This window comes from Acanthochromis polyacanthus, chromosome 8, assembly GCF_021347895.1.
Source record: "Acanthochromis polyacanthus isolate Apoly-LR-REF ecotype Palm Island chromosome 8, KAUST_Apoly_ChrSc, whole genome shotgun sequence".
Classification (NCBI taxonomy): Eukaryota; Metazoa; Chordata; class Actinopteri; family Pomacentridae; genus Acanthochromis; species Acanthochromis polyacanthus.
Window position 1 is genome coordinate 18,400,553 of NC_067120.1, and position 27,581 is coordinate 18,428,133.

Genomic DNA, 27,581 nt, shown 5'->3' on the forward strand with positions numbered 1-27,581 from the left:
ACACCTTTGTTTGCCAAGTTCATGGTGTATGGGTGCCATTGCTGACAATCATGTAGTTCAGTGCATCAAAATGCATCGCAGTGGCTTGGTGGTTAGCACTTTTGCCTTGCAGCTGGAAGATCATTGGTTTGCTTCCCTGCCTTCCCGGGATCTTCCTGCATGGAATTTGCATGTTGTCCCTGTATATGTGCGGGTTTATTGGTGACTCTAAATTGTCTATAGGTCTGATTGTTTGTCTCTGTATGTAGCTCTGTGATAGACTGGTGACCAATCCAAGGCTCCAGCCCGCCTTGACACATTTCTATCATCTCTTTATCTCTGCCTCCTCAGCAAGCAGGCTGCGACCACGTGCTGAACTCGAAAGCAAGGAACGACAAGTGCGGAGTGTGTGGCGGAGACAACTCGTCGTGTAAAACCCTGGCAGGGACCTTCAACGATGCTCAGTATGGTGAGTCATGCTGCTCGGATTACATGTTCTGTCCAGTAATAGCTGCCTGCCCTGAAAAAAGGTGTTGCTATTCAACATACAGTATGTCAGCAGCTTCTGCAGATAAGCCGTGATAAATGTGATAAACAGTTAACACAGATGAGCCATGAAGGACTTTCAGTTCCACGTGGCTGCAATGCCGACACGCCACATGCTCATATTAGACACTGATGTCATGTCTGGTTATGTTTCAATGCATGAAACCTGACTTTCAGTAACAGTATATGGCCCGCCCAAATTTGGGGAAAATGCAGAAAACAAATCCGTTCAAAACCTTTACGAACTGATTATCTCAGCGATCTCTCTCCGTCAGGTCTTTCGATAGCAAATGCAATCCTGACATCATCCCTTTGAACTGTCTTGCTTAATGTGGTGCTTCAGTTTGGGCCAACTGCTGATTGCATCCAATCCTTTTTAAGTCTGGGCAGCAAAACAGCAAAAGCATTAGCATAAAAAGCCCTGGGTGTGTCTTCTGTCATGTTTACTCCTCATCAGTTTGGCACTTAGTTTAGCATCTCTATTTATCTCTCGTCTTTTGGCTGCTGGGGGCAACGAGTTTGAGGACTCTATTAATCCAAACCAGGCACTGACCTCAGCCTGGGAAATCTGACTTTGACCTTCCAGAAGACAAAACAAGTGGGAGTGCAGCCCTGGCAGGATATCCATCTGCTCCTGTCTTTCTATCATTCAACCCTTTTGTTCTTTTTTTGTTTGATGCCTCTATTTTTCTTCTTTTCTGTGTTTATCCCTTTGTCTCTGTTTCAATCTTTGCTATTTAGTTTTCTTTTTTCTTTTTAACTTGTACACCAGACTAGTGAAGCGAAGTGAAGAGCTGTTTCTTTAGTCTTTCAGGGCTGCTTTAAAGAGGTTTTCGGGATGAATAAAATATTCAAGTCACTTTCCTCTTGCTCCATCATGTTATTTCTTGCTCATGGCAGAGAGAAGCATGTTTGAGGTAAACCCCAGCCGTCCCTGAGAGCAGCATGGTTGTGTTCTTTCCCTCGCGGTGGTGTGTTTGCTATTAATTCCTGGGTCACTCTGTGGCGGCGGAGGATCGTGTGTGTGGTCAGTTGCTAAGCTGGGGGATCTCGGAGGCCTCTAATGGCTTGTGGAAACCATGTTACCTCAGAGGGGGACCGTGGTGGCGGTTTCTAAAGTTGATACACCCCTGTGGTCTTATGAGCTGATCCTTTACCCAGTGGTTAGGGAGGGAATTTGACATGGCATTTAAAAACAGGACAACTGCATGAAGGTTTGGTTTTTAATTGTGAAGGAATATGCAGAGTGCTTTGATTTCGTACTGGTTTGTATGAATGAGACTTCACCGTCAGCCAGTTGCTCTTTGACATGACTCGATCAAAGACAAATGAACACAACAGCAGCACTAATAGGCAGAAACGGCAAGACAAAAGTAGCATCCTTCACTGTGGGGCCTTGGATGGGAAATATCTGCGTGTCTCTGCGTGTGTGAAAAGATCTACATGGCTGATGAGAGGCAGATATGTAAACCAAGTGCTGCCCCCGAGTGGCTCGAGGTGTCGGGCTAATCGTTACATTACATCAGCCCACGCCTTTCCTTTTCATACCATTCAGTTGATTTAAATTCTCAATCTGCAGTGATATGATTAAGGAAATAAGTAACTGTTAATTATCTCCTGCTACGCATACCAACCATTATTATTCAACATCACACCAGTTGCAGTCTCATACCGAGACTTAGAAAGAGGCCGCCTGTACAGATGATCATGGTTGCACCGAACATCTGCTCATTTTTATTTATTAAAAGAAGCCAAATGTTGAATTCTGATCAAAGAACTAAGTCTGAGCAAGCTTGGTTTAATGTACTTGCTGGTAGAGGTACACATCAGTGGGCCACAGAACTGAAATTGAATGAATTTTCTGTCTTTTCTGCTCAAATTGGTCCTATTTTCTTAAAATTTTGCCAGTTTCATTCCTCCTGCCCTCCCCATTAAGTCTTCATACCTACATTTTTGTTGTCACCTCTTAGTTTTCAAGTTTTCTCCCCTCTCCCATGCTCTGTGTTAGTTTACCATGGGACAACAGCCCCGGTGTAGTAATTACAGGCCAAAGGTAGATCCAGGGAATAATTACATATCATTTCACGGTCAGGCCTCTGAGACTAAAACAAGGCCTCCTGCAGGTTATTTGAGATGACTAGACCGTTTTTTTTGTATTTTTCCAAGTGTGACATTTAACTCCCTAGAGGTTGGAACTGGACTTCCCTGACTGGGGTTTGGTGCAGCACAGTGAAGCGATTATGAAAACCAAGGTGGGACCGTTCATTGCTGTAACTGCAGCTACTTTATTCCCTTTCGGAGGCTTCTTGCAACTGCGAAACTGTCCGTCTCACTCTCTTCTTCTGTCACTTTCTTCAGGTTACAACACAGTAGTGCGGATTCCTGCTGGAGCCACCAACATCGATATCAAACAGGTCAGCTACTCTGGGAAGCCAGAAGATGACAACTACCTCGGTGAGTGTGCTGTGTGTGCGTCAGCGCGAGGATGTGGTTTTAGGCAACACTGTATCAAATTTCAGGAATTCTTGGGAGAATCAATCTAAAATGGAAGCAGTCCAACCTAATAAGATGGATACTTTACATCCCTTCAGTTCTCGTCTCATAGGTCAATGCCATTATCGCGAACATGACCATAAAGAACCCGGGCTCGGTGACCCGGAGATGTAGAGGCGGGCATTTTTAAAAGAGAGTATGGAGACGTGGGCCAAACTGTTGTTAAACTGTTTCCATAAATGAAAGGAAACTGTCATTTGTAGGGAGTATGTAAGGAGGAAACGTGAGGGGCGTTGGTCCATCTGGGTTGGTTGGGAAAGCAAATGGAGTGTCAGCCACTGAGAAAGATAAATGAGGCAGCAATAAGTGCTAATTAGAGGCATGTGGAGCCCAGGCTGTATGAAAGTAGATATAGGGGTATAAGGTTAGGTGGACCCACCAGGCTCAGCATGTGTGTGTGTGTGTGTGTGTGTTTCTGTCTGTGTGTGTGCTTGCATGTGAGCGGGAGACAGAAAGAGAAAAAAGAAAGAGTTGCAAGTGTGGGCGCCTATTTTCAGATGGTTCAGGTCAGGTTCAAAATGTTTTAAGTCAAATTGTCAGAAAACACGTCTGGCAGAGCCTCACTGCCTCACTGCTGTGGGAAGGTCGACCCCCGCCGCTGCTGAGTGCCACACGTTGAGCAAGTGGAGTCTGTGTTAAATATGGTATATATTTGCAACGCCCTAGCAGTTTTTGTCACTCCAGCTGGTACAATATGTAGAAAAAAATCTGAGGATATCAGCACACGCATTCAAAAGGAGACGTTGGCTTTGAAGTTAATGCGCCGTGACTCTGAAGCTCTTTCCTGTTGGAGACTGTGGACGTCTTTATAAAGCTGTTCAAGAGGTTTTTCACTATAGAATTGAATAAACAAGTATCTACTTTACCTGCTTGTAATGTTATGGTACAAAGAGGGAAATATATCAGGGAAAAAAAGCTTCACAAAGGGGAATCCTTGACGTTACAGTGACCTCAAAGAGTCTATTGCTTTACTTTATCGTACAAGTTCATGCAGGCAGTTTATATTATGAAAAGGTGAGGATAAATCAATCCTGAAAGCAAAATAAAAACTAAATCATGTAAATCCATTCTGGCAGAAGACGAAAAAGACGACGAAGAGGAAGAAGACAGACGAAAACAAAGACAAAGAAGACAAAGAGGGAGAAGAAGACGAAGACTAAGACAAGAAAGAAGACAAAGACGAAAACAGGGACGAAGAAGAAGAGGAAGAAGAAGAAAAGGAAGAAGACAAAGACGAAAACAAAGACAAAGAAGACAAAGAGGGAGAAGAAGACGAAGACTAAGACAAGAAAGAAGACAAAGACGAAAACAGGGACGAAGAAGAAGAGGAAGAAGAAGAAAAGGAAGAAGACAAAGATGAAAACAAAGACAAAGAAGACAAAGAGGGAGAAGAAGACGAAGACTAAGACAAGAAAGAAGACAAAGACGAAAACAAGGACGAAGAAGAAGAGGAAGAAGAAGAAGAAGAAAAGGAAGAAGACAAAGATGAAAACAAAGACAAAGAAGAAAAAGAAGACAGAGACGAAGAAGAAGATAAATTTAATCACTGTGAGTGCCCCTCACAGTGATTAAATTTCAGAAATGTGTATCAGCAGTATCCTGGGTGTGCTCTCAAGCTATTTTTAATTCAGTAAATAAACAGAACTGATCATTCTTTCTCTTTTTCCCCTGTTGTGAAACAGCTTGTGTGTGGAGAAAATTCATAATAAAAGGTTCGTCACATTAAGGTGAACATGTTTTGGGGAAGTAGACTTCAGATGAATACAGTTTTGATCTGCATCAGGCATAAGTTTAAGATTTGAGTTCTCCGTGTGTTTTCCATGAGTTCTCCAGGTTTGAATATTTTCTAAGGCACTGCATCTTTTTTCAATTTCTGCAAAGTGTCAGCGATGACATCCAAAGTCTGTAGGTCTTTGCAAATTGTCGCTGAGTAGCTGGCATCCAACAACAAGCAAAGTTTAGTGTAAACAAAATTCTGTGCAGAGACTTAATTATATACATTGTTTCAGCATGCACTCACAAATTGTAATTGTTTCTTGGAACTATAGTGTTGGAGGTACAAAAAGAGGCGGTTGCTGACCCTTTTGGGTTTATGTTTATATATTTGTTTGTATGTGCAGTCCGTGGAGGTCCTTTGTTTGCATTGCAGCGTCAGTCACTGAGGAGAGTCACGCAGTCTAACTCTAAATCGCTGCAATTTGCTGCCACCAGTGTTTCAACATACCTCCCCTGCAACAATGGCTTTGCAGAACAATAGGCTGGCAACTCCAAGGCTGTTTATTTAACATATAGCCTGAAATGATGAATGTCATGTCATACATGTTCCCAAAACCTCAAATCACAAGGGGCCACCTCAATTGAAAAGCAAGCATTTCTTCTCTTAAGCAGATTTTTTTTTCTTTTGTGTTAATTTTTTTGTTTTCCTATTCCAGCATTATCTGACAGCCAGTCCAACTTCCTCCTGAATGGGAACTTCGTGGTGGCTATGTTCAAAAGGGAAATCAACTTCAAGGGAACTGTCATAGAGTACAGCGGCTCAGATACGAAAATTGAGCGAATCAACTGCACTGATCGCATTGAGGAGGAGCTCATTCTACAGGTATTTATTAACTTCATCTGTCCTGCTTTAGTTATGTTGCCTATGCGTTCCTTTGTTTGCCTTGTCACTTTACTTTAGCCTTCATTTCTAAATAATTTTCTGTAAAAGCTTCTATCCTTCTCACCTCGAGACACACTGAGCTTAATCCCTGTGTCTAAAGAGGGGATGCCTCAGTGTGGACAAAATAATGAACAGGTAAGTCCTTTGACCTCACCTTTCCCACCATTGTTTCCTCAGGTCTTGTGCGTGGGAAACCTCTACAACCCAGATGTGCGTTACTCCTTCAACATACCCATCGAGGAACACAGGGAGCAGTTTGTGTGGGATCCCTCGGGCTCCTGGCTCGAGTGCAACCGCATCTGTCAGGGTAAGATGTGAGCTTGGCTTCCAAATCTCCTCACATGAAGAGTAGGATTATTTGTCTTTGGCTACATTGACTCTTACAAAACTTTATAATTGCGCAAAGCATAATACAGCTCTTCTGAATTTGGGATGAATTCCTAAATATTGCTATTTGATTTACTTTTAACCCCAGTCTTCTTTTCCCAAACTGCAATATTTGATCATGCGGTGAGGAAAGATTTATTGTCGCAGTTATGTGGTCAAACCTGTTTATGTAAAGCAAAAACACTTGAACAAAAATGCGTAAAAGTGCGAAATTTATAGGAACCATAATGCATCTTGCAGCTCTTATTACATGGGATGTTATTCCATAAATAAAGATTGAAGTGTCAGTGCACATTAGGATCAGCATCCTTCACACATAACTCTGTTTTCAATCTTACTCCTTCATTTTTTTCTTCCATAAATCCCCCTCCTGGCAACCTCAGTCTGACCCTGGCCAATCACATTGCCCGACACCTTCACCTTAGCCTCGTCCTTAACCCAACTAAGCCCCTCAAATTTCCCTTTTGGAAACAAGCCTGTCAGGATCCCAGAGGGTCAGAGTGCACAGTGGGACCTAGTAAAGAGTTGTGTTTGTGGGGTCTGAGACCGACATGGACCCTAAGGCTGCATGGTGAAGGATTGAATGTCAGAAAGCTGGTTAGACTAGTAAGAGGTGAAGAAATGAGATATTTTGACAAGTGAAGTGCCTGCCAGATGTTGTCTGATTTGAACCTTGCTTTCCTTCGCGTGTGTGTGTAGGCGAGCAAAGACGAAAGGCGGTATGTGTGCGTAAGAGTGATCACCTCGAGGTATCGGACCAACGCTGTGAACATTTACCTCGTCCTGTTCCTGTTACTGAGCCCTGCAACACTGACTGCGAAGTCAGGTGTGCATTAATGCCTGAACACACATAACTACACCCACAGAGCAACTCTAACACTCGACACACAGCCAAACATTTTTCAACATCTCCTCTCTCACAGGTGGCATGTCGCCGGAAAGAGCGAATGTTCAGCTAAATGTGGCTCAGGCTACCGCAACCTGGATGTTCAGTGCATGAAGTACAGCCAGATGAAGAGACAGAGTGAGAGGATGGAGGCAAGCGCCTGTGGAGACATCGCCAAACCTCAGATCAGAGAGCCCTGCCATGGCGACTGTCTGCTCAAGAGCTGGCAGTACAGCGCCTGGTCACAGGTACAGTCAGTGGAAAAATGACGCTGTTCATACAAGGTGAACCGACCAAATGCAGTGCAACAGAGAAAAAAATCCATATGTGACATCCTCATCCAATATACGTTTGTCAGGCCAACATTGTGGTAAAATTGATGTAGAAAACTTTGATTTGATGCCAGATATACACCAAAAAATATGACAGATATGACATAAAAATCACATTTTGCCTTTGAAACAGCAGTTGTGATCAGATCGTGAAATAGTCCGAATGCTTTAGAAGTCATCGTGTCAATAATGTTATATCATAGAGGCTGTACAAAATGCTGGTGTGTTTCTGTCTACAGTGCTCTAAGACGTGTGGACGTGGGAGCCGCAGCAGAGAGTCGTACTGTATGAACAATCTGGGCCGGCGGCTGGTGGACAGAGAATGCAGTGAATACCAGAGAGTTGTTACTGAAACCTGCAACGACCAGCCGTGTCCGAAGTGGACTGTGAGCGAGTGGAGTGAGGTGAGCCTTGACTCACGCCTGGAAGTGCAGATATGACCGCTCACAAGCACACCCTCCAATGAAACTCCAGTTTTTGACCTTTTACGTTAGTGTTTTAGCATAATTAGGAATCAACATCATGGCTAAATACTTGCACCTTGAAACTGTGTTGCACTAAAAAAAAAACATGGATTCAGACATCCTGAGTTTGTAGGGTGGAGCCTACTTCAAATGGACCTGCAAATTCCAGAAGAATCAACAGTGTAAATCTACATCTAAGCTGTTTAAAGGCATGAAGTCATTATTAGGAGAAAAAAAATCTGTAAATATGTAACTCTGATGCATACGGAGATTACTTAGGGGTTAAATCAACAATCAGAGAGGGTCTTTAAATGCAGCAAAAATGTCTGAATAGTAATGTTCTAATCCCTAGAAGGAAACTTATGCACACCTAATAAAAATAACCTTCAGTACAGCTACATGCTAGAAATAAACAGTGAAGTCATGTACAATATAGTGTAATATAATACAAGGGTTGGACCATATCGCCATAAACTCTAATACAGTTATGGGGTTAGCCCGAGCCAAGCAATATAGAAGTCCTCCAATAAATTCTTCCATGTCAGACAAGTATTGTTGTGTTTCTATGATCATTTTAGAGGCTTTTGTGAAAGGCGTTTTGTAATATTTTGACCGCACCCACTGACAAAAGTTTGAAGGTGAGAACGTGTGTTTGATGTCGGGTTGTATCATAAGGAAACACTTACCCGCTTTTACGATTTTCTCACCATAATTCCACACCCATTTCTACCCCACCAGTGCCTGGTGACTTGTGGGAAAGGGATGAGGCACCGACAAGTGTCCTGCAGGATGGGAGCCGGGGAGGAAAAGCTGAGCGAGCACTTGTGCGACTCGTCGAGCAAGCCTCCTGCTGTGGGGAGCTGCGAGCTGCCCGAGTGTGCGTCTTGGCAGGTCGGCGTCTGGGGAGCGGTGAGTCCTGCAGACACACACACACACACACACACACACACACACACACACACACACACACACACACACACACACACACACACACACACACACACACACACACACACACAAACACATAAGACACACTGGGGCGAAGTGGCTGGATGCGGTGTCTGACTGAGGAAATGGGTTTCATGTGTGGCTGTCTAGGAAGTTGTGCGTGTTGGTGTGCAAGTGCGTGCGGTCAAAGAGAGAACGTGGTGTGTAGGAGTGACAGTGTAGAGTTGTGTGTGTGTCTGTGTGTGTGTAACCTGATATACCTGTGAGCTACAGAGCTGTGCACTCTCTGCGTCTCCAGCTGCCATTTCCTCCGTGGTACTTTCACTTTGCCCTCATATCCTGTCAGACTAAACCTGACCCACAGTGCGCACACACGCACACGCACACACACACACACACATATGCACAAACCTACACACCGTCCTTTGCATTCAGATTTCTGGCTAGATTTGGCACTGTCGGTGTAAAACTGAATGAAACACGTATGAATGGATGTCTTTGGTCATTCATGTGCAGATCTAATGCCCTCCCACATGGTTTGTATGAAGTCACAGAGCTGGAATACACCGGCTCATTACTGCCTGTGTGATTATAATTTGCTGCTCAAATAAACCTATCCTGTGGCACTTCCTCAGCTCTCATGTTGTACTTAATCGCGATTGGATGGCCTCGTATGTGAGCTAAGAATTGGGTAAAGGGTCGAGTTGAGACCGTGGGTGTGTATGTGAACGCACGTGAGAGTGTGTGTGTGTATGTGTGTGTGTTCGTGAGCATGTCAGGGTCTTAACCAGGCTCTGCTGAGCTGGACCTTGACTGAGGCCTCGTCGAAGATATCAACCTTGACACACTTAGATAGAGTTTGAGATAGCTTGCGGTTGACTGGGCATCTCTCTCCTTGTGTGTGTGTGTGTGTATGTGTGTGTGTAATTTTGTCTTTCAGTGTGCGGTGACCTGTGGCCACGGCTACCAGATGAGAGCTGTGAGGTGCGTGTCGGGGAACTATGGCGACACGGTAGATGACAGGGAGTGCAATGCTGCGGCGAGGCCCAGAGACAGTCAGGTAGAAACACACACACACAGACACACACAGTAACTGCTAACGTACCCCACATTGCTCAAGTAACCCAAAGTTCAATCTTCAGGGTTTGCCCTTGTTTGTCCCAGAGTTAGTGCTTTGCTCTCGGGGTAAAGACGTAAAACGCAAGTCATAAAAAACTGACATTCATTATATAGTACATACAGTATTGAATGCAGATGTAATATGTATCGTCAATCATGAATAGGCCTTTAAAATGGTTTTGGAGTATTTTCACTAAAACGTCCATGTATTTTCCAAGCAGTATATTGCTTTCAAGCGATTTATTCCAGATTTTATGATGCGTTAAGCGGGAACTTTTTGAAAAGTTCAAAAATGTTTCCCCTTATATTATAGATCTGCATTATAACTGTTATTACTGTAAATCCTGCAACCAAGGACGCAGGTACTTCGAGTTTGTGAAAAGACTTTTAGCGTTCATCTCTGAACTTGAACCGTTCAGCACTGTAAAGATCAAACAGTCAAGACCAGTAACATCGACCAAAACACATTTTTGAGTGTAGGGTGCTCTTAAGGGTTCTCTGACACTGATGGACGCTGAAGGCAGAGAGTGCTAAGCCGATGACCTCAAAGTCTCCAGATAGGGGATGTGTGTCAGCTGCTTCAACTAAGGTCATCTTGATATGGACATACTTTGTAGATTATGGAAGAAACGATAAAGAATATTTTTCTAGCCTAGAAAAGTCTAAACAAATAACCTCTTAACTGTGAGCAGTTTCTTTATTTCTTTAAGACATCTGAAGTTATCATTAGAGCACCACAAACTCTGGATTTTTGCATCTGCGGGAGATACTGTGTCTTTGTTTCATCTTTACTTCCATTACTCGTGGATGACTAAGAGCTCACAGCAGGATACCTTGTTTACGTGTTTGCATTCGCAGGAGTGTGAGATGGCTGCATGTCCGTGGGCCTCTCCGGTACAAAGCACGCCTCGTCCTGACAACTCAGCACAGCTCTTGACTCAGTGGAGATACGGCTCCTGGACCGCGGTAAGGAAATAAATAGGGTTCGATGGGTCGATGAGAGCACATTACGATCTGTAGAATGGACAAAATGATAAAGCAGACTTTGCACTGTTCTGTTCGTCATTGCATGTGTGTAGCTTTAGGGAAAGTGATGTGCTGGGTTTTGGTATCAGACTGAAGAGTAAGAATGTTGATGGAGCAGTTTGCATATGTGTGTGTGTTTGTGTATTTAATAGAATCCAGTAATGATGGGTTTCCTGCATGAGTGTTTACAAATAATCGACTTGACATTTTCAACTTCGCTGTATATCCCAGCATTCCTTCGGAGAGTACATACTGTACATGACTATGATCCTCTTTTGGCATTGTCTCCTTTACCCCCTGCTGCATTTACACACTCACACACACATATGCAGACACACTCAGGCTCCAGTGTCTGGGCTGAGAGGCCCCTCCGTCTCTCTGATACTTTGCATTGTTACTCACAGCAAATGAAAACCAGATTCCATCTAAACACAAGTCTACGGTTTCTAAGATTGAACCCCGTCTGTCAATCTGAAAGTCGCTGTGAGCTCACATGTCAAGGAGGCCAGCGCCAGTGTGGTCTCACACACACATATATACGAATAGAGACGCCACATGCACACAAAAACATGCACACATTCCCTGAGCAACGGAACTGCCATACTCTTTAGATTGTCATCGATATGAGAGGGATATTAACGTGCCTATTTGAGCTGGAGCCATTTGATTGCATTAGGTATTCATCCCCTCGGAAATGTTTGCTTTGATGTCCTCTTGAGATAGCAGGAGTGTAGAGTGTAAGCTGGAGAAAGCTGATCATGGAGTTATTTCAGGACATCAGTGACAGCAGACAATATCCTAATTGCATTTATGTGTGACAGCAGGTGAGGAAGCCACAATATATCAATTTCTTTAAAAAAAAACGTTGCCCGATCTATTACAGTTTGAGAAAAGAGGTCGAAGAAATGTCTTTTATTTCTCGTATCATGATGCAAGGAGGTTTGACAGGACTGCAAAAACATCTTCCTTTACATCAAGAAAGATGTTGTGTAATCTAAGACAAGTTCTCAAACTTTTCAGCGCCAAACCACCAATATAACTCATGTTCCCCACTATCCCACAGTCCCATTTCCTATACACTAATAGAACTGTGCAAACACTGGCATAACAAGACAAAAAAGCACAATATCCGTGGTATTATTTCATAAGTGTTTAACAATGACTAGGAGCATAATAGTCATCATCAGTCAAAGTAATCTCAATGTAGTGGTAACGGAGGAAATGTACAGTTTGTAGGAGCAGCAGACTTACAGGTGACGTCTCTGTGTGTGAATGTGCACTTTACAGCAGACTCCTATATTGTTGCTACCATGTAAAGTTCTACATTAAGCTCACACACTGCAGTGGGTGACCACTGTGCTGGAGTACAATAAGTCTAGTCTGGGTTTAATTTCAGAGATGGACCCTCAGAAATCATCTTCCATATTTAGTTGCAATTTTTGTGTAAACTGATCTGCTGCAGCTGATGCAAGCTGTTATTCTCTTGTTATCAACTAAGAGGTCAAATGGGGACAGTCACAGAAATTCAGTAGACTGATGAGATGCTTTTATATTTCCACGGTTTAATGTTAACATTAATTCAGTTCAATTTCATTTATATAGCCCCGAATCACAACATTTCACATAGTAAGGTAAAGACAATTTAAACAAGAAAAGCACTCAGAGAGCGCAGTACTCTGCCAAGGCCACTCAATCGCTGTATGATTTTCGACAGATAAGCCCCGATAAGTCCGCAGCGGTCAATTAATAGTAGGAATGTAATCATGTGATCATCAGCAGGCAGCTGATGTAGTGTTCACTTGTTGTCATAGTTAGAGTGACACCCTGCTGTTATCTCACAATGATACAGAAATCTTTAACAAATCTGTGGCTCCAGATTATAAGCTGCATCACTGCCAAAATCTAATCATTTGGTCCTTGTATCATTTCTGACCTTCCCTGAAAATTTCATCCAAATCCGTTGGTCCAGTTTTGAGTCATGTTGCTAACAGACAGACGGACAAACAGACAAACGTACACCAGTCCTAACATAACTCCGCCACGTCTGTGCCTTCTTGGTGGAGTAACAAAGAACAGAGAACCCACAATCCAAAATTGCCTTTGGATTTCCTAAAAGCAAGCAGTCAGCGATGATGGGATGGAACTAAAAAAACTTTAGCAGGAAGAGAAAAAAAACCTCTGACAGAACCAGGTTAGATAGACAGCAGAGATAGCAGGAAAGGTTGCAATGGGGATAGCAGCTACAGGTATGGCTAAAATCTGCCATTACTAAATGTTTTTAAGTTTTGTTTGAATTGTGGAAGTCGTCACAGGATCCCAACCCTCATTTTGGTAACCGCAAACCAACAAATTTCAATCTAATTCAACTTTATCAGGAAAATAGAAAAAGAAAAGAAAGATCAAGACTAAAGTGTCTTAATAGTTTTAAGTAGATGATGTCTCACAGTATCTTTTTTTGGACAAGAAACAGTTGATTTAATTATCCTATAGCAATATTTTACCACTTTCTTCGATTGGACTTGTTGTATTGGTATTGAAAATTGAAGTGCATAGAAAATTACCAATTTCTACCACTGAGAAACTGATGAATCAAAACTTGAAAAATATGTGCTTTTGCTATCCTTTTGTAAGAAATAAGGAGCTAATAGCTAACCTTTTGACCGAAGCTTAAGCTTAAACACAACTTACAAGTTTGCTCATGCCATTTTTATATTACTTAAATGTAAAGTATTCATGCATAATTGCACATTACTTTAGGTCATATTGATTCGTAGGTACATTATATGTTCTGTATATAGCATGCTCGCTGTATCATTTGAGACTGTCACTTTGCAGAACTTCTACAGCACAAGAAACCAAACAATGTTGTGGGGCATTTTATAAACACCATGCATCAAGATAATTGTCAATCGGATATAATGCAGTTAGTGGAATCACTTTAAGAGCCACATGAGAGAAACATTTTTTCAATTCCACATGAAACATTTTATTTAATCTCAGCTCTGTTTGTGTCTACGTGCCTTGCAGTGCTCGGTGTCCTGTGGTAAGGGGAAGCGGCGCGCGTTACGTCAGCTGCAGGGATGCCCAGGGAGGAGTGGCCGACGAATCACACTGCACCCATCTGCCCCGCCCCCCGGAGTTCTCCGCCTGCTTCAGCCCCTGTGGCCAGTGGCAGGCCGGAGAGTGGTCTCTGGTGAGTAGAACATCCAACTGTGTCCAATCAGGCAGATGTTTTTCCCCCCGTGGTGACTTGCAGTAATCGCTTTGTTCATTTTCCCAACAATGTTCAAATCACCCCGAAACAAAACGGGCCACGTGGCACTCCTGTGATCTGACAATTAAGTCTTGATCTTTGATTTCCATCCAGAACTGTTGATGTCATTAAGAGACCAGCGGTGAGGGTGGAGCCATATTGATTACAGTGATTGTGTGAAGCCAAAGTTGCTTTACATATAAAAGCCCAAATGAAATTTCTCTGAGGACAAATTCTTAAGTTATTACATTTATGTCATATTCATTTGATTTCTACTCCAGTAGTACTGACAGCTACAGACTCGTGGGGCTTCACATCATGAAGCAATACGTGGGAGCAGACAGTGAGAACGATACTCCCTGAACTAAGGCCTGTGAACAACCTGGAAATCTCCCACACAAATCTGATTAGAGAAATAGCGGAAAGGAGTCCTCGGTCAGCCAGGAATAATTGAATACTGATCATTTAGAGTGTATAGGATCAAATGGTTTTGCATTTAAGACAGAAAAATGCAAAATGTTTCACTCATATGAGCACATCATATCATTCTTACAACAATGCAGTACATGTAGTTGAGTCTATACTTTAAATGAGTGCTTATTTTCTGAAGAAGGGAATTATCAGGTTAGACCATGTGGTGCTGGTTTTTTTTTGTTGTTTGGGTTTTTTTTTTTTACAATTGTTGTTCCCTTGTGAAATTAACAGCTCCTTTCTTCCACATCTGTTTCTAACACTTTGGTGTGCCTCTCCTGACCCAGTGTTCAGTAACATGCGGCGCAGGAAGAACCACTCGACAGGTGGTCTGCTCCAACTACCACCAAGCCGGTGGACCAGTCTTTCTGTGACCCGGATGAGAGGCCCGCCACAGAACAGGAGTGTACCGCTGCGCCCTGGCTCTTCCGTTTACCACCGCCAGCGCATCAACGACCAAGCCCTACGGATACCCTCAGGATCCAGGACGCCATCCCGGGCACAGCAGCTGGAATGTACCCTCAGCAGACAACCAGTGGAGGACCGGCCCCTGGGGGAGCAGTATGTTCAGCATGTCATCTTTGAAGAACATAGCAGAAATATTCAGTCTTGGAGGCGGTCCTTTTGTGCTATTGGAGCCTTTTCCATGTGTGAACAGCTTTGATGTAGTTTTCTGCATGTACCGTACAGGCCATGTGTGTATACCATGCTGATGAGCAGGTCTGTGTGTCTGACTGTAAACACATTCTTGTGAACACATTAACTGGGAGGTGAGGCGCGGCAAGCTGTTTTTCATTTCCCAGGGCAGAGCGCCATACATGGTAAAGCACTTTACAAACAGCACGAAGCACAGATCGGAAGGCAGACTGAGGACTTTCCAAGTGTATGCGCATTATATGTTGTTCAATGTATATGCTGACATTCACCCAACTTATAGTTGTTTCTAACGCCTTAATTCTTTGGCTCAAATCAGCTGGGGATGAAGCATTATCAATGATTTTGGTTCAGTTCAAGCTCTTGAGGTTTTTGTGCTTGAATCAGATTGACTTCAGATGCAGAGATAACGCTATTTTTGTCAGGTATAAGTTCATATTTTTCCTTTTAACTCGTTTTTTTGGTAGTTTATGTGTACATCAAGTGTTTCGCGTATGTAGTATTGATCATGAAGTACTTTTTCCTAAAAGGACATTCACATGCCTCACTGTTAGCACATCCAAGGAGCTATTTTATGACAGTTTTTGTGTGTTGTGTTGTGTTGAGCTACACTGATGATTCATACAATGTCATCCATATCTACAAATGACCATTTCTAATAATATACTCAACTAATGTTATTGCTGAAACTATTATAGATATTTCAGTGAATAGTGTCTTTGGAGGTTTCTCTTCTTATCCTGGAGATTTTCATCCCTGTACGATGTTCAGTCTCATGTGACCGGAAGCGCTTCTGTTCACAACTCATTCTGTGCTGTCCTCCCTCGCACATAGAAAGCACTGAACTGCGCTCACTCCCCATTGCAGTGGGGGATGTGTCATTTGTCATGGATGGCAGAGTGCCACCCTACCCTCTGCGTCAAGGCTGTGGTGTTCAGTGCTCAAAATAGTCCTTCATGGAGTTGTTTTCCGTCTTTGGAAGATAGTTTGAATATTGCTGCTGCATTTAGTCTTAGCTAGATTCGCAGAAATTTAAAGATTGTTTACTGCGCTGAGTTACGTCATTTTTTGTTTTGTGAGATTATGGTTTTTACAGTTAAAAGATTATTTTTGAATGAGTGGATGGAAATCATTGAGCATGCAGTAGTGTTAGTTTTAATGAAGCAGGTCCCATAGTCTTCAAGTAAGCCCTGCAGTGAAGTATTAAACATCAGTAAATACAGTAAGTCCTCACCACACCTGTCTACGAGGCTTTCTAGAGCTTTCAGCCGTATTTTCATGACCCCGTTGTGCTGAATGGAACCTGCTCAGGTGTGATCATGTTGCCTAAAGAGTGATGGTTTGGTCATGTAGTAACAAAAGAAATACAAATTCCATAGGTACACCAGTCTTTATATGGTAGATCAATAGCTATTCAGTTTTAGTTCAAATACATTTAAATAAATTAAGATGAACCTGTAAACACAACCGCATGCTGTGTGTGCTCTCCAGTGTTCCAGTACCTGTGCAGGAGGCTTCCAGAGGAGAGTGGTGGTGTGTCAGGATGCTGATGGACGCAGCAACAGCTACTGTGATGAGAGGGTCAAACCTGCTGAGTCTAAGAGCTGCGACTCTGGTCCCTGTCCTCTGTGGAACTACGGCGTCTGGGGAGAGGTGAGCTTATATGTGGGATTAGGAGGAAGGTTTTCCTCATAGTCTTCCACTTACTCATCGTGATCCTTATTACAGTTGCGGAGATCTTTTTTTGCTTCATCCTGATCATCGGTTGAGTCTTCTCTGTCTTTTTATCTGTCTCTTTATCTTTTCAGTTATACCAAAGCAGACATTTGCCCAAACTTAGTTCTAGAAAAACCTCCAAGTCATGTCTCTTAAAGTCAGTGATCATTATCCTGAACAGGATTTTTTGCTTGCTTTCCTTTCAGTGTACTCAAACCTGTGGTGGAGGAAGGAGGACTCGCTTGGTGGTGTGTCAAAGACCCAACGGCAGAGGCTCAACGACTACAACTGTGACATCCTGGACAAGCCTCCTGACATGGAGCAGTGCAACCTGCAGCCCTGCCCAGGCTCTGCCTCCTCGGCATCGTCGCCCATGGAAACCGGTACGATAGTACTAATTTTCCTCCGACTTTATTTTCCTCACTGAACGGTGCGGTCACTGTGAGTAGACATGGTGTGGTGCTAGCATGACCTCAGACCTGTGTGCTGAGAGTGTTTTTAAGCCTAAAACTGTAGGAGATACCGAAGAACAGTAAATGCTGGGTATCTGGTGGCCACTAGCCAACTCCAGCCCACCAGATGGGCCCTGCAGTGGCATGGTGCTGATTAAAATGGAAAAAAAAAAAGGAAAAAATACACAAAAACAATGCTGCTCCACTGAGGGGATCATTAAAAACACATGGATCCATTTTGGGCCAAGGCTCCAAATTAAAACCTATAAATCAGGACAGCGTTGTCCAACAATGCCATGTATTTGTAGAGGCGTAACTCTAGAAAATATTTATTTCATATATGAGGCGTGAAGTAAATGTTCTTTGCTGTTATTGCTGTCTTCACCCTGTATCCGAAGTACACAAGTGTATATTTGTGTATAAGAGTTAATATTATGACCTTTATTGAACAGCTACGAATGACTGTCAGTGTATTTTGTGTATGTATCTTTGTACAGTATGATTTTATTTTTCAAATAGCTACTTTTCGTTACTGAATATTTAATATTTTGCTGGTGCTCTTGGTCAGACCTCTCGTATCTCTCTATGAGTCAATGCAGTTTGTACAGAGGAAAGTATTTCAAAACATGCTTCATTCTTATTTTTGATATTGTGTTTTTACTTAAGTGGAATGCAACGTAGAATGGTTTCATCTCCATCAGGTTCGATCTGTCTGAAATTATCTACACTGTCACAGTTAAAAAAAAAATTAACGATGCAACGATACTAAAAAAAAAAGGCATTAAAATAAGTGCCTTGAACTGCCAAACAAGTCCGAAATCTGTTTCACCATAAGAGAAGGATTACAGACATTAACTTCCCAACACCATTCTAACATCTGTCTTCACTCGTTGCCCACTTTATATACAGTCTAGCCACCGGTGGTTGTATGTGATGTGATGCGTCACAACATCAGTGGCTTGTCCAATGTGTCATTTTACGCGTACACTGTAGACTTGATCCTATTATCACATTTGAGTTTTGGTGCTGTTGTTCTGCAGAAAGCCACAAAAATGGCAACCTTAAAATGCAACTTTTACAGATCTTTTGTCATTATGATAAGGTGCTTTTCGACTAAACATTGCATAACGGTGACTTATCGGTTTTGTGAAGATGAGGTCATTTCCTGGCTTAGAATTTATTTATTCTGTTAATGGTAGGTAGCATCGGTGCAGCTTACTGAGCATAAAACTGTCAGTGCAGGAAATGGTTCTTTTTCAGCTTTTATCCGTGTCCATAAAACAAACCTAAGCACACAGATACCTCCTCTTTATTATGTTACAGTCAGTTGTTGCTGTTTGTCTTTCATCCTTTGGCCAGTTTTTTTTTTTTTTCTGAAGGATTTTTTTTTTCAAATGAAACTTATTTATTTGTTTACAACAGATTATTAATTGTTGCAGCTTTAATATTGTGTTCCAGTTTAGATTGATGTAACACTTTACTTGAATTATTTGTCATTATATGCACCTAAACAGTTCGAACCTTTGGGGTTTGCAGTCATGTGACCAGCGATAAAAAAAAAAAAAAAAACGCAGTACGACAATGAGGACAACTTAGGGGTTAAAAACAAGGAGCATATTTTAGCTCCTCAGTGTGTTTTAGATTGAAGCTGCTGTCGTTTAATCACCATAAAAAGCAACTAAAAACCAGCTGACACCAGATTTAACCTGCTGCAGTGATGTTGAGGTGCATTAGTGCTCCTAAATATGTGCAAAACACTTGTGAACTGTTTATCTGTGGAAGGCTGTTCAGTCTGGTATTAAAGTTAAGTTAAACTGTGACAACTTGGTAACCGGTCCAGGCAAACACAGCACCATATACAGTCTGACTGTGTGCTGGAGTCAGACACCATGCAGATGCTGAGTTGTTTGCAGATTCAGGCTCTGAAAAACAATTAATGAGCAGTTTTAAACTGTGGACATATAAGCACTCTGCATTACATTTGGATCAGGCAACATAAAATGATCATGACACATATTTCAGGTGAAGTGTTGCAGTCGGGTCTGTGTTTATGTTGGTGTCCTCCCCAGTGAGGATCTCTTCAGTCTCTCCCTCTTTGTGTTTTTGCTTTTCTCCCTGTTTGAGTGTGTGAAGACTTCCACTACAACCAAGACTCTCAGCCATGGCAGTTTTACTCCCTCCCTTCTTTTTTTTTTTCCTTTTTTTAACCCTGTGGTGCAAAGTTGCACAAACTCAAGGGGACAACTCTGCTTGATTTTGCATATTGTGGTTCGTTGTTGTTCTTTTTGCTATTTATTTCATTCACATGCAAAAATACATAAATATGTTCAATTAGCTTTTTTTTCCAACTGTAAAGACTATTAAAGAACATAACTGTGAAATTTGTGTTGTTTCTCAATGTAATATGTTACTGATGAACAAATACTGCTTTGTACTCTAGAGGAAGACATAAAAAATAAAAATGCCTCGTGATGAAAAGCATTGCAAGATAGAAAAAAAAAATCAAATAAAATGAGACACAGTGCAATCCCAAATGGTCAAAGTTGAAATATATAGTTTATTACTCAAACAGGATAACAGTTTTTGTTCAGCTACAGCAGTTATTCCTTAAGTGGCTTTGCAGTACACTAATCTTCTCTGGTAAACCATGTGCATGCAATGCATCTATCATGTAGGTGAGGTACTGTAAACAGCCCACAGCAAACACTTGATTTGTAGGTCATTATGGGGTATTTAGCATTTGACCCTCACTTGACTTCAGCAGTCTTTTTTTCAGTAATTCCTATGATAATTCAGTCGTCGGGGGCTTGCGTAAAAAATCTGCTTCTTTAGTGTCTGTAGTGCCTCACATACCTTGGCAGAACGTAGTGTAAAAGCACTGCAGGACTTTTCCTTTTACGTGTTTTAACATTTTATTTTGTAATCTCCCTGGAGAAACATACCCAGTGCAAATCAGACTTTGGCGCTGGGTGGCACATCTGTTTACCATTGCATTAATGGGGCTCTCTGTGATGCATTTGGCAGCAGTCTGACAGAGTATTGCTCTTACTACGGCAATAATTGGTATTAATTCATGCTGGCAACGGTTGTTTAGTTGAGGAGATCCAAGAGCAAAACCCAGTATATACAGAAGACAGAAAGTTAGCATCTATGAAGTTATTTCAAGCAGCATATTCAAATGATGTTGTAATTCAAGTTAGCATTTCACTACGGGGTTACAAGTGACATATAATAGACCATATTGGTAGATTCCACAAAACAAAACCTGTGATTTACCATCTGCAGTGAAGAATTCACTTAAAATCTATCTGTATAAAGGAATAATGTAGCCCACACCAAATTATTAAGCTTAAATATGATGCAAAAATCAATGCTACCTATGTGACTTCTTATATTACAGTTAGTCATTCTGCTTTTTTTTTTTTTTACTTTTCAATCATTTCATAGACCCACCACTTACACATTGTGCTGGTGAATTGGTTGATATTTAGGAGCTGATGCTCTTTTAGAGACCAGAGAAAGATCAAATGGTCTCAGTTTTTTTTGCATTACGTAACATAGTCTAAATATTTCTCCTGGCTTCAGAGGGAGATTCTTACCTTATTCAATGGCTTCTTCGGTTTGGACTATCCACCAAAATATACCAACTACACAAAGTAGAATTTAGCATCGAAGCAAAATTTGCACCCCCAGTGTTGATCACATCAGTTTGAGGCAGTAGCTTTCAGTTATTTCATACATTCAATATATTCTTTGGAAAATAGAACCCACACACGTTTTACTCCCCAAAATATCTGATGTGAGTGAATATTGTTATATCGCGTCTGGGTTATTCTATATATACTATGCCATTGTTTTATATGTATATTTTTTTAGGCAAAATTAATGGAAATAAACCGTGACACGTTAACAGCAACTACTGTAGACTATGATACAGTTGTTATCATCTTGAATATGTTCACAAATGAGCTTTGTAATAAACATGTAATCAAGGAGAGCATTTCCAGATATTAGCATTTACTTACATGTGGACAGTTTTACAAATCTGCCAATTGAAACTGTGCTTTAGTTTGTTGTTAATATGCTGAGAGGTCTCCTCAAAATAATCTTCCATGTTTTAAAAAATCTTGCAGTGACAGCTTCAGGAACTGATGAATGGCTGCCACCATTGTATTCATTTCACATTTGTTGCATTTAACAAAGAAAAGACACAAAACAATTATCACATTTATTGCACAAATGACAGAATACAGGCACATAGTTCAACATAAACTATCGGAATGTAAATATCATTAACTAATGATAATTACCTTCAAAGCAGCGTCGATGTCAGCTGTGTGCAAAAACCAACAATATGGCTGTGTTTGATAAATTGTCAACCGAGGCACCATTTTAGTAATTTATGCCTGTTTGTTGCTAACAAAAACATACCGTTTCCTGTCCAGTGCGTGTTTCCCATGGAGGGGGATCGCAGCAGAGCGTCTGCAAACTAATCACGCCGCTTCAAATGAAATCCACATGCACAACATTGACATACTTGACTTTGGCCTGAGGGCAATGGGCAGGAACATTCTCCGAACCTGTCACCTCGGGGTCAGTTGGTTGTGACATCACTGAGCTTGTGTTTCCTGATATTGCACATGTGCCAGGCGAGTGTGAAAAGGTCCCTCCCGGTGTTCCCTAGCTTCGGTTCTTGTTGTGGCTTTAATTTAAGACTGAGTTGATAGATAATGTTTCATTTTGGCCTTTGAGAGAAAGCAAAACAGTTCAGCGGATGATTTTCTGGTTAGAAGTCAAGCACTGCAGCCTACAGCTTTTGGCAAACCACTACGACTTGGGAAAGAGAAAACCAGATGCTGTGAGATGTTATCTCAAGATTCAAAATATTTAGATCACAGCATGGCATTTATGTCAGGGATGGAAGTCCCTTTTTGGTCTATCAGTTGGACAACATAAAGAAAAGTTGAACATGTTGCACACTGTGATGTAGATACGTTGAAGGAGCACTTGCATCCTTACAATTTATTGCAGATTAAGGTGCAGGTAAACTTTGTGTAGGACACTGAAAGAAATCAAGAGAGAAGCCCAACTGAGATGTTGTTTTGTGCGTTATCTGAGTTCGGAGCAGATGCAGTGAGATGAAATGAGAGGAGACAGGGCATGAAAGTCTGGAAGCATTTAGGTAGGTCTACGTCCAATGACAAGGAGCTCGGCCTCGCTCTGACACAGGTAGAGAGCGCCTGCTTTTCCTCAACCCTTGCTAAGTGTTTTGAAGCCTCAAGGAGTCGCCTTTTAAGACTTGAGATCAATGTATAGTCTTCTCGCATGAGGCTACAAGCTCAGACCTAACGGGGCCGGGTGCTGTTCAGGCCTGTCGATGCTATCAAGGTGATGGATTGAAATGGAGTTGTGGCAGCTTTTTTCCACTCTTGTGGGAGAGGCAGTGATAGATTGGGTGTTTCTAGCTCCCTTCCACAAACAGCTTGCTAATAGTTCTCTATTTCAACTCTGGCTGACAGAAAAGGCTCCTGTTATGTGATGTCGTACCTTCTCTACATCACATTTCCACCAGTGCTTTTACTGTACTCACCCTCACCCCTGTTTGACTGTATGTATGATACCATACGTGTGACTTAGCTACCTGTCTGGTCTGTTTCTACTTGTGTGGGGCCACTGGCCCACAGATGTGAGAAAATTCCAGTGTGTCGAACATTGTCTGATGCACAGTTTCTCTGAAATATTAAAACACACTGGAATGTTTTGCAAAAAAGTTTACATTTTTAATCGGTGTATCAAAAATGTGCTTTTTTGATGCACTCTAACCTGTTCAAAAGTTTGGGATCACCCAGGCAATTTCATGTTTTCCATGAAAAGTCACACTTTTATTCATGTGGTAACATTTTTGCACAATGCTTTTCTAATCGTCAATTAGCCTTTCAACACCATTAGCTAACACAATGTAGCATTAGAACACAGGAGTGATGGTTGCTGGAAATGTTCCTCTGTACCCCATGTAGATATTCTATTTAAAATCAGCCGTTTCCAGCTAGAACAGTCATTTACCACATTAACAATGTCTAGACTGTATTTCTGATTAATTTAATGTTATCTCCGTTGAAAAAAATGGATTTCTTTAAAAAGTAAAGACATTTCTAAGTGACCCCAAACTTCCGAACGGTAGTGTCTTTACTCTAGTTCTTTTTCATTTCACCAGTCTAACATTGCCAACATATATGCTGAAGGAATGATTTCCGTCAGAAGTATTCTGTCTGACTAGGTGCTGGATTTCAGATCACTGACCCCTGTATTAAGTATGTAGGTTTAGCTAAATGCTCTCAAAGGGAATATTCCCAGTGCCTCTATTTCTTGGTAGTGATTGTGGCTTGTCTCTTGATTTCTCTTGGTTTTGTGATGTGTTTCCCTCTGATGAAGGCATTTTCCCTCGTCAACACTTGGTGCCATCCATGGACTTAGCTGAAATCAGGCACAAGGTTAGAAAAAAAAAGATCGTGAAAGGAGGAATTTGGGTGGGAAAGGAAAAAAAACGATGTATAAACAATCTTAGTAAACAGTCGATAAAGTGCAGTAACAATGAGATTCTCCTTTTTAATTTGTTTTTTTTAAGCACAAGGTCAGGATCTTCCACTTCACTGAGCTTTTCCATACTTCCCTCTCTGCAAGCTGTGGCAGGCTGGTTGCGATGACAGATTAGAAAAACAGCTGTGTAACATTTAGCAGGAAGACATAGTTAGACTTGGATGCCCTGTGTTAAAGGTCACCGCTTTATAACTTCACAACTGGTCTGCTGTTTGTATTTCTTAAGTTCTGTCAATAAGAATTTGCTCCATTCTGTTGATTCCCTCATGTTTCTTCATTTTGCCCAGTATTTAGTGTGGCACTCATTTCCTGGATGTTTGACTTTAACACGGTCATGGAAAACAAAGTGTCAGAGCTCGGCTGTTTTGTCATTTCATTCTTACTTATGATTTCTTGTTGTGCCTTTGCTGAGTGGTGTTGACTGAAAAAGGAAACCGTGCTGAAGACACTGTTTGTGCCAACTCAACCAGTCGTTTATTTAACTCTTTAAAGACGGCTAACTCTTACTGGGAAAAGCAGAATGTGCTGTTTAGTTTTTGCCAATCAGCAGGTCACTGCAGCTGACAGTCTGTCAAAAACTGGAAATTATTTCCACGTCACACAATCAGCAGCACAATGAATGAATAAGATGGCAGAATCAACTTGTCACATCTGTAATTCATCACTGCTGTTTTAGCATGAAACAAAATATACCTAAATTCGGCATTTGTATACATTTTAATATGCATTTGTTGGATTGAAATTGTCATACAGTTTCTAGAAGCTGGTGGATGAAGTGAACTATGGATAGCGTGAGATGAGATGCATGTATAAATGTTACTATCTCACGCTGTTCCTGTGTGTGGTTCCAAGTCTGGGTGGTTATTTTGGCCTGATGGATAAAAGATGTATGACTCTTGACATTCCTGTGCCCCATGACGCCACTCTTACCAGCTGTTCCCATGTTGATAACATGTGTTGTTTTGACTTCTGACTCTGAAACCTCCCTGCAAAACAAAACCATGAACAGAAGAGCCTGAATGTTCTGTGACGCTGTTTCTTTCTCCCTCTTTTCTTCATCTGAACAAAGTGATACTGATAAAGCAAAAACTGAAGCCATGACACTATGTTAAAGTGCATTCAGTTCCCGATTATAACGTCCGTGCTCCTTCTTGATGTGGTGTACAGCCAAATTAACGTTTAGCAGGAGCACCTTTGTTTGAAGATATTGTCTCTCACAAGTCTGACAACACATAGCTCAGAGCATAATCCTGCGTTCCCCTCCTGCTGTCGACACTTGCAAGTTTGTTCTTGCTCCGCGTCAGCACTGAGCTCCTTTGAAGGCTCTGTGTAGCTACAGTTACCATATGCTTGGCATTACCATCCTTTTGCATTGTGAGCGTGCGGCAATGTGATCGGAATTCAACCTTGGCCCTCAAATTTTAGGACGTGGTCTCACTTGCAACCACTAAATATAGGCAATATACAACACAATACTTGATGATTAATAATTTCTTTTGAGACGGTAAAAAATACCATATCAGGTATGATTGTAAGAAGTGTGTCATCTTGTGTGAGCAGATAATATATTGTAGTTGTGGCTCTGAATCAAACTGAAATGGAAAAATATATCAGCATTTCAAACAACAATGTTAGAATTAACTGATGACTGACCTGGCAATGTCTAACATTTGGCAAGACTTACATTCTGGCTTTTAAGAGGATTTTTCAGCTCCAAGATAAACCACTAAATTCCACTTTTATCTGCAAACAAACACTCTTTAAGGCGTATTTATTGTCAAAGCGATGTTTTTTATGCGCTGCTTGAGGCCGAAGTGATCAGCGATCAAACAAATGCACATTTTCCGACATGAAATAGTTGATCTGAGCCAGGTGGTCAGTTGGTGTTGTGGATTTTACTTTTCTCTCTGTGAGGTTCTCTGCAGTATTAGCTCCTTTGATTTCCTTATTGGCTGAGTGACACATATTTAAACTACAGTAGAGTTTCTCTTGGAAGCCTAACAGCTTCCATGTGTCCTATTGGCTTACCTGTTGTAAGTAAAGCGGTGGGTGGGGTCAGGCGGAGGTTGCCGTCTGCCAGTCCTAGACAAAGACACTGATGCACAGAAAAGAAATATCTGATATCAGTCTGATTATCCGGTCAGAATTTATGTGCTAGAAATCCATCTGTATGAAGTTACACTTTGTTAAATTAATCAGTATCAGACATCTGTTTTCAAAACTCTACAGCCTGTTTTGTGGTTTCGTAGCACGCAGAAAAGGCATGAATTAGGTGGGTTTGCTTAGCACTCAATTATGTGATTTGTTCCAGAACTGTGAAATTCGATCAAATCAGGAAGAGCTGCTTAGCTTAGAGTCGCTAAGCAGAGTAATTAAGGTGTCCATTCATTTCATGTGGATTTAAAATATCAATTATGTCTTTCTCTGTAGAAGTTTTGTCCTGCATGGGGAAAAAAATGTTTCACAAAAGCTGTTTTGCTCGGCTGATTTTAGAGTGCCAAATCTAAAGCGGGTGAGTCATTCCATTTAAGAGTAATCCACATTATGCCCGAGATGAACCTCACCGGATTATACTAGATTTAACCCACCTAATCATGTGAAATTAATTGCAGGGACAACGTGGGAGGGCAAATCTGTCTCTCAGTGTTTTGTTTCCCATGTGACTCATTGATTTATGTGTTTTTCTCAGGGAGTTCTCCTTCATGGTAAAGTGACCCTGGGAACTTTGCCTTACATTCAGAACACCCAGCAGAATACAGCATGCATAAAAGTTCAGATTGAGTCAGACATTTTAGCAGCGTAATCCTGTCACGGTACAAAATGTGCTTTTTAATAATCTGGCACCAGCTTTCCTTCAAGGGCATGCAGACTTTACATATAACAAATGCAGCAATTACTATTTTTAAGGAGAAAATAAACAGCAGCAAGACGGTAACTTGTCACATTTCTAGTGATAAGTATGATGGTCCTACCTGAGTGGGTGTCGGTGAGTGAAGCCACCCAGCTGGAGCTTGGTGAAGCAGGGGTCCCTGAGTCCTTGCCCTCCTCCTGCTCTCAGAGGTGAAGCTGTCCTCTGGTCCCATGCGCTGTGCCAGCTCTCTGTGCTCGCTGTTACCAGCCCTGATTAACTAATGGCTGACAGATGAGCCTGGCAGGGCAGCGGGAGGAGCGCTTCGCCATATAGTGTCTTTTCTCCCACCGTTAGAAATGCAGATACAGTTCAGCTGGGGGAGCATAGCCCGTATGGCTGCGATTTCCTTTCTTCCTCCTCCTTTTTTTTTTTCCCTTCTGCTTTTACAGCACTAAGGAGGGGCTAGCCCCCCTCCTCACTCCCTGCTCCAACATGTTTGCCTGTCTCTGCTCTTGTCTGAGGTAGAGGGAGTTCTGTTATCATTTTTGAGGGAGTGTGCAGCGGGTATGTGAATCTGCCCTGCTCAGGACTAGTCACTCAAGCTCCGGCCTCGGCTTTGATGTCCCCCGTCAGCTGAGACAGCCCTGTGTTTAAAATGCCTCGGTAATTACAGCGTGTGCAGTGTCAA

At 41.8% G+C, this 27,581-nt stretch overlaps 1 protein-coding gene and 1 long non-coding RNA gene across 3 annotated transcripts in view; one reads left to right on the plus strand and one right to left on the minus strand.

Annotated features, from left to right (window-relative positions):
• The window catches only part of LOC110962629 (A disintegrin and metalloproteinase with thrombospondin motifs 20-like), an 88,250-nt gene that overhangs the window by 42,686 nt on the left and 17,983 nt on the right, over nt 1-27,581 (plus strand). The window contains 20 exon segments of the mRNA XM_051951959.1: nt 331-448; nt 2,884-2,979; nt 5,511-5,677; nt 5,915-6,044; nt 6,824-6,950; nt 7,048-7,258; nt 7,582-7,746; nt 8,545-8,715; nt 9,695-9,814; nt 10,732-10,839; nt 13,927-13,956; nt 13,958-14,092; nt 14,911-14,973; nt 14,975-15,046; nt 15,048-15,083; nt 15,085-15,183; nt 16,769-16,930; nt 17,200-17,260; nt 17,263-17,351; nt 17,353-17,376. Coding sequence (XP_051807919.1) covers nt 331-448; nt 2,884-2,979; nt 5,511-5,677; nt 5,915-6,044; nt 6,824-6,950; nt 7,048-7,258; nt 7,582-7,746; nt 8,545-8,715; nt 9,695-9,814; nt 10,732-10,839; nt 13,927-13,956; nt 13,958-14,092; nt 14,911-14,973; nt 14,975-15,046; nt 15,048-15,083; nt 15,085-15,183; nt 16,769-16,930; nt 17,200-17,260; nt 17,263-17,351; nt 17,353-17,376 — 2,184 coding nt within the window.
• LOC127535071 (uncharacterized) lies at nt 21,660-27,361 on the minus strand. Of its 2 annotated transcripts, XR_007943721.1 has the most exons (4): nt 27,015-27,361; nt 26,071-26,137; nt 24,973-25,028; nt 21,660-23,919 (listed from the first exon to the last, which is right to left on the minus strand). It is a non-coding gene; the product is annotated as an uncharacterized LOC127535071 (long non-coding RNA). The 2 variants fall into 2 exon arrangements; XR_007943720.1 differs by having other exon boundaries at nt 21,660-25,028; nt 27,015-27,357.